Source organism: Hyperoodon ampullatus (genome assembly GCF_949752795.1).
Source record: "Hyperoodon ampullatus genome assembly, chromosome: 3".
Taxonomy (NCBI): Eukaryota; Metazoa; Chordata; class Mammalia; order Artiodactyla; family Ziphiidae; genus Hyperoodon; species Hyperoodon ampullatus.
In genome coordinates, this window is record NC_136916.1 from 63934775 (window position 1) to 63941737 (window position 6963).

General features: G+C 51.3%; 1 protein-coding gene across 1 annotated transcript; it reads left to right on the forward strand.

The window, feature by feature from the left end:
* Positions 1–1574: 1574 nt before the first annotated feature.
* LOC307049360 (cytochrome P450 1A2) lies at positions 1575–6378 on the forward strand (the record flags this gene model as incomplete). The annotated part of the gene is made up of 6 exons (XM_079698877.1): positions 1575–2405; positions 2990–3110; positions 3569–3658; positions 3934–4057; positions 5207–5293; positions 5996–6378. The coding sequence occupies 6 exons, from the start codon at positions 1575–1577 to the stop codon at positions 6291–6293; spliced, it is 1551 nt and encodes a 516-aa protein (XP_079555003.1). The 3' UTR covers positions 6294–6378.
* Positions 6379–6963: the final 585 nt, after the last annotated feature.

Genomic DNA, 6963 nt, shown 5'->3' on the forward strand with positions numbered 1-6963 from the left:
CTGGACATTCCTCCCCAGGGACATAGCACCTATCCCCAGAAGAGCTGCCCCTGGGCCCTGGGAAGTAGGTGGAGCTGAGGGATCATGGCTCAAGGCCAAGAGCTGATCCTTTCAACTTTTTTTGGTGACTTTGATATCAAGTGACCAGGACAGCAAGGCCAACCTGATTAGGGTGGTAGTTACAAAAGGCCACTCACCCGGAGCCAGAAGCTCTGTATCAGCTCCCGCAATCCTGCTGATCTCAAGCACCTGCCTCTACAGGTACCTTTCTTGGGCTCATTTCTTAGCCCTTGGGATCCCCCATCATATATCCTGGGAACCAGTGGAGATGGAAGGATATGGGGGAACACTGGGTTAGGTGTGGGAGGCCTGAGTTCTGGTTCTTCTTTTTTTTTTTTTTTTGGTTGCATTGGGTCTTCATTGCTGAACATGGGTTTTCTCTAGTTGCGGCGAGCGGGGGCTTATCTTGTTGTGGAGCACAGGCTCTAGGCACTCGGGCTTCAGTAGTTGTTGCACGTGGGCTCAGTAGTTATGGCTCACGGGCTCTAGAGCGCAGGCTCAGTAGTTGTGGTGCATGGGCTTAGTTGCTCTGCGGCATGTGAGACCTTTCTGGACGAGGGCTCAAACCTGTGTCCCCTGAAATGGCAGGTGGATTCTTAACCACTGTGCCACCAGAGAAGTCCTGAGTTCTAGTTCTTGCTGCCCAGCTCCAGACTTCGGTTTCCTCATTTTTAAATGAGAAGCTTGGACTGGGCCACCTCTAAGGACCCTTAGTGTGACTGGATTGAAGAGGTGGGTAGGGCCCCCCACCTGGCATGAGGGCAGCCCTGGCCCTGGCTGCAGCCCAACCTCAGCCTTCCAGACTGTGAGAGGATGGGGCAGGGGGGTGAACTTCCCTGGTGGTCCAGTGGTTAGGACTCCACACCTCCACTGCAGGGGGCACGGGTTTGATCCCTGGTTTGGGAACTAAGATTCCCACATGCTGTGCCGTGCAGCCAAAAAAAAAAAAAAGACTCTGAGAGAATGGGGACTTGTCCTTGGAGGAGGTGTCCTGGTTGGTCTTGATAAAGAATGCCCTGGGGAAGGGGGCATCAGAAGCCATTTACATCAGCCCTGAGACCTTGATCCCATCAGTGTTGCTAGCGGGGAGAGCTCCCTGTTCCCAGAGTATGAGGAGGTATCAGCAGGAAGGGTCCCCGTGGTACAATGCCCAGCATACACCCTGCACTGGGGTCCACAAGAGTGCTTCTCCGTTTTGAAGTGATCACTTCAGCCTCAGAATTGGTAACAGGTGATGGGCAGAGGGGATGGCCAGGGCTGGGATTTCAGACGCTCAAGTTGGGTATCTCAGGGCTCTTTTCCAGTGCTCAGATTCTGTGATACACCATGGGTGAGCTCCTGGGATGAAGGATCCATGTAATTTAGTGAATGCAACTTAGTCTTTCTGGTGTCCAGCTGGGAGCCAAGCACAGAACATGTACAAGTGCTTATTGACTGAGTAAATGAATGAATGAGTGGCTCTATCTCGTCCCTCAGTCTGGCTCCTCCGTTCTCTTCCCCTGTAGTTGGTACAAATGGCATTGTCCCAGGCCACTCCCTTCTCAGCCACAGAGCTTCTCCTGGCCTCAGCCACCTTCTGCCTGGTATTCTGGGTGGTCAGGGCCTGGCAGCCTCGGGTCCCTAAAGGCCTGAAGAGTCCACCAGGGCCCTGGAGCTGGCCCCTGATCGGGCATGTGCTGACCTTGGGGAAGAGCCCACACTTGGCCCTGTCGCGGCTGAGCCAGCGCTATGGAGACGTGCTGCAGATCCGCATTGGCTGCACACCCGTGCTGGTGCTCAGCGGCCTGGACACCATCCGGCAGGCCCTGGTGCGGCAGGGTGATGACTTCAAGGGCCGGCCTGACCTCTACAGCTTCACCTTAGTCGCTGATGGCCAGAGTATGACCTTCAACGCAGACTCTGGACCAGTGTGGGCTGCCCGGCGACGCCTGGCCCAGAATGCTCTCAACTCCTTCTCTGTTGCCTCAGACCCGGCTTCCTCATCCTCCTGCTACCTGGAGACGCATGTGTGCAAGGAGGCTGAGGCCCTCATCAGCAAGTTCCAGGAGCTGATGGCGGGACCTGGGCACTTTGATCCCTATGACCACGTGGTGGTGTCAGTGGCCAAGGTCATTGGTGCCATGTGCTTTGGGCAGCACTTCCCCCAGAGCAGTGAGGAGATGGTCGGCCTTGTGAGGAGCACCCATGATTTCGTGGAGACTGCCTCCTCCGGGAGCCCCGTGGACTTCTTCCCCATCCTTAAATACCTGCCCAACCCTGCTCTGCAAAAGTACAAGAGCTTCAACCAGAGGTTCATGCAGTTCCTGTGGAAAATGGTCCAGGAGCACTATCAGGACTTTGACAAGGTGAGCCCAGGGTATGGGTGGTGTGAGGGCACCCAAGAGTCTGTGTGTGGCCCCTCTTACCCAGCTCCAAGGTACCCACACACCTGGTGTGCAGCCAAGGCCTAGGAAGGCTCTGGGACCTCTCAGATCACCTGCGTGACCTGGAGCCAATCCCTCTCCCTCTCTGGCCTCAGTTTCTTCATGCCTGTAGCCTCCCTTTCAGGGCTGCTCAAAGCCCCAGAGAGATAAGGTCGAGAATGGGGCCCTGGCAGAGCCCTGTAATGTGGGGTGCTGTTATCATGAGAAGGTTTTTGTTCTGCAGGAAACTGAACTCTGACAGAGACTAATTCCCAGCTCAGGTGTCACTTTACTTCCCTGTACTCACCCCAACCTCCTTCTCTGAAATTGGACCCCTGGGGTTATTGGGAGGAAGGGTCAATGGGGCATGAAATGATACTTTAAGCCCTACCTTGGGCTGCTACCAGCTCCTGTCGTGAGCTCAACCCACTGTCCAGAGGCCAGCAGACGGTGTCAGACGGGATGGGGCAAGGTCCAGACTTCTACCCCAGAAGTGCTGGGGTGCTCCTAAGCTTGTGCCCCCTCAGAACAGAGTCCAGGACATCGTAGGTGCCCTGTTCAAGCACTACGAGGATAACTCCAGAGCTAGTGGAGGCCTCATGCCCCAGAAGAAGACTGTCAACCTTGTCAACGACATCTTTGCAGCCGGTAGGAGCCAGACCCCTGCCCCTCCATCCCTCAGTGCCTGCTGTTGCCCACCCCCGGGGTCCATCAGATAACTCAGCAACTACATGTCAGATGGTGCAGGACACAGAGACCAGGCCCAGGCTCAAGATTTGAGCCCAGGCTGTACCACCAACTCCCAGTGAAAACTCAGCCAAGTCCCTCTCCTCCTCTGGGCCTCAGTTTCCCCAACTAAACAGTAAAGGCTTCTCTGGGCTGTAAGTCTAGGCCCTTGTAATTCCAGCAACTAATCATGAAAGCAATGACTCAAGTTTGTGCTGAGGTGACTCCACCTCTGCCCTTAGAAAATTCAGGGTGAGGGGCTTTGGGGGAAAAGGAGGCAGAGAAAGACAATGTCTGGTACATATATGGTGGGTGCTTGGTAAATGCTGCCGTCTTGTTCCTGTCTTCCTTTCTTCCTCACTTTGCCCCATGCTGCCCAGGGTTTGATCCGATCACAACAGCCATCTTCTGGAGCCTTCTGTACCTTGTGACAAATCCTGAGATACAGAGGAAGATCCAGGAGGAGCTGGGTATGTAGTGTCCCCTAACCCTCTGGTGGAGAGAAGCCTTGGGGTCCCAGGTCATCTGTTCAATCTACATATAGCTGTTATGTACCTACTAAGTACAAGCCCTGGGCATACAATGGTGCCCACCCTTGCCTAGAGGATACTGGGGGGTCAGTGGGTCTCAGACCTGTAAAAAGACATAGTACCACACAGAGTGACACCTGGTATGATTGGGGATGCAGATGCCATGGAGCAGTCAGGACAACCCCTAAGCCTTGTCCGTCCTCTGTGTTCTGCAGACACAGTGATTGGCAGGGCACGGAGGCCCCGGCTCTCCGACAGATCCCAGCTGCCTTATTTGGAGGCCTTCATCCTGGAGACCTTCCGACACTCCTCCTTCGTCCCCTTCACCATCCCCCACAGGTGAGGCCTGCCTATTCTGCCCTCCCACCTCTGAAATCATTGCCATGTTTTCTCCCCAGCTTCTCAGCCCTGGCCCTGGTCAGACCTCAGCATCTCCTTCCTTGCCATGACACCAGATTCCTCACAGACCTTGGCCTCTACTCTGCCCCCATCCAGTCCAAACATGATCAAAGTACCCGGGTCTCAGGAGAAAAACCACACTTCTGACCTCAGCACTCATTCACCTCTGCTCACATTCCCTCCCTACAGGTACTCTCAACCCCACCAGGCTGGCCTCACCATCCCTTACAAGCATGAACCAGCCAGCCTCCAATTTTGCTTATGCTGGACCTTCTGCTAGGAAGGTCTACATTCTTCTCTGGCTACCAGAATCCTATCTTACCTTATCCTGACACAAACTTCCCTTCCCCTAGAAGCCTTTCTTGATTCATCCAGCTGGCATAACTTCATTCTGATATTTTGTAGGACTTACAGCCATTGGTCCTTGATTAGGTCCTGGGATTTTAACAATGTTAGGAGAATTAGTGAACACTTACTTCAGCCCATATTTTGGTCTAGTTATACCCAGAGGAAGAGGCCTGATGCCTCAGCCAAGCTGGGAACTCCCCAGGATGGGCCCAGACTGCCTGCTTCTTGGCTCCAGAGAATGGCCAAGGGCACAGCTGGGTACAGAGAAAAGTTTAGTAAACATTTGTTGAAGAACAGGATCTGAGAAAGGGGAAGAATAATTTCAACCCTTCCTTGCTCCTGATATTCCCTCATAGTGTACGGTATAGAAACCATGGTGGACAGGCTATTGGAGTGGGGTGGAGGAGCAAGAACCTCTGCGGGGGGGTATAAATTAGGAGTTTGGGATTAATATATACACAACTACTATATATAAAAAAGATAAACAACAAAAACCTACTGTATAGCACAGGGAACTATATTCAATATCTTGTAATAACCTATAATGGAAAAAACCTGGAAAAGAATATATAGGTATATATATGGCTGAATCACTTTGCTGTACATCTGAAACTAACACAACATTGTAAATTAACTATAGTCAACTTTTTTTTTAATTGTTAAAAAGAAAAAAAAAACCTTCCAGAGACACACCCCAGTTTTCCAGCCCCTGAGCCTGACAGAGCCCTCTTCCCTCCTTAGCACAATAAGGGACACAACACTGAACGGCTTCTACATCCCCAAGGAACGCTGTGTCTTCATAAACCAGTGGCAGGTCAATCATGATCCGTGAGTACATATCCCCCCCACCGAAAAATGTGTGAAGTTCAGCAGTCAGGAAGGCTGTTTGTCCCCCTAGGAACTGGTTATACAATAAGGGAATGGTGCCTCGATGGCTCTGCAGCCTGCTCTAAGGGACAAAATTTAGGTCCATTTTTCTCAAACTTTAGTGCATTGACAAGGAAGTTGGTTTTAGATTTCGGTGCCCAGTCCCCCGAGATTCCTCTTCGGTAGGTAAGGTGGAGTATCTCAGGCGATTCTGATGTGAATGGCTTAGGGACCTCTTTGGAAAATCTCACTTTATAGGTTGGAGGATCTATAATTTACCATCCAAACTAGGGCACTTCTGCGTGTGAAAAAGGATGCTGTAAATAAATACTCCAAAACAATAAGCATAAACCAGGATGGACGGTTGATTCCCCTTGTATATTGAGTAGGATAGAGACGGACATGTGTTCCTTCTTTTAATTTCTTTTAGTTAAAGTATTATTTCTTTAAGATAAAAAATTAATATTAAAAAGCACTATTTTCAAGGCTGGTGATTTTAGAGAGAGCTATGTAAAAGAAATAAACATCAAAATACAGTTTGGCTCCTTTCCCCACTCTCCTTTCATTGCTCTAGATCTATTCTAACACAGATGTCCCCCCCCCAGGCCTTTCCCAAAGGGCCTCCCCAGCCCAGAGATACCACTTCCTCTGTTCATCTCGCAGGAAGCTGTGGGGGGACCCATCTGAGTTCCGGCCGGAGAGATTCCTCACTGCCCATGACACCACCATCAGCAAGACCTTGAGTGAGAAAGTGATGCTCTTCGGTATGGGCAAGCGCCGGTGCATAGGGGAGGTCCTGGCCAAGTGGGAGATCTTCCTCTTCCTGGCCATCTTGCTGCAGCAGCTGGAGTTCAGCGTGCCACCAGGTGTGAAAGTGGACCTAACCCCTACCTACGGGCTGAGCATGAAGCCTGCCCGCTGCGAGCACGTCCAGGCACGGCTGCGCTTCCCCATCAAGTGAAGAAGTTACCAGCATTCTGAGGCAGAAGGAAGGGTGGAGGTCACTGAGGAATCTTTGTTTCTTTTCTTTTCTTTTCTTTTTTAACTAACAGCTTTATAGAGATATAATTCATAGACCATATAATTCACCTCCTTAAAGTATACGATCCAGGGCTTCCCTGGTGGCGCAGTGGTTGAGAGTCCACCTGCCGATGCAGGGGACACGGGTTCGTTCCCCGGTCCGGGAGGATCCCACATGCCTCAGAGCAGCTGGGCCCGTGAGCCATGGCCGCTGAGCCTGCGCGTCCGGAGCCTGTGCTCCGCAACGGGAGAGGCCACAACAGTGAGAGGCCCGCGTAATGCAAAAAAAAAAAAAAAAAAAGTATACGATCCAATGGCTTTTAGTATATCACAGAGTTGTGCTATCACACCACAATCAATCTTAGAACCTTCTCATCACCCAGTAAAGAAACCCATACCCCTCAGCAGTCACTCTCCATCTCCCCCTAACCCACCTTCCCTACACTACTAGCACTAGAAAATTACTAATCTACTTTCTGTGTGTACAGATTTGCCTACTCTGGGCATTTCATATAAATGCAATTATACAATAAATGGTCTTTTGTGACTGGCTTCTTCACTTAGCATGATGTTTTCAAAGTTCATCCATGTTGTAGTATGTGTCAGTAAGC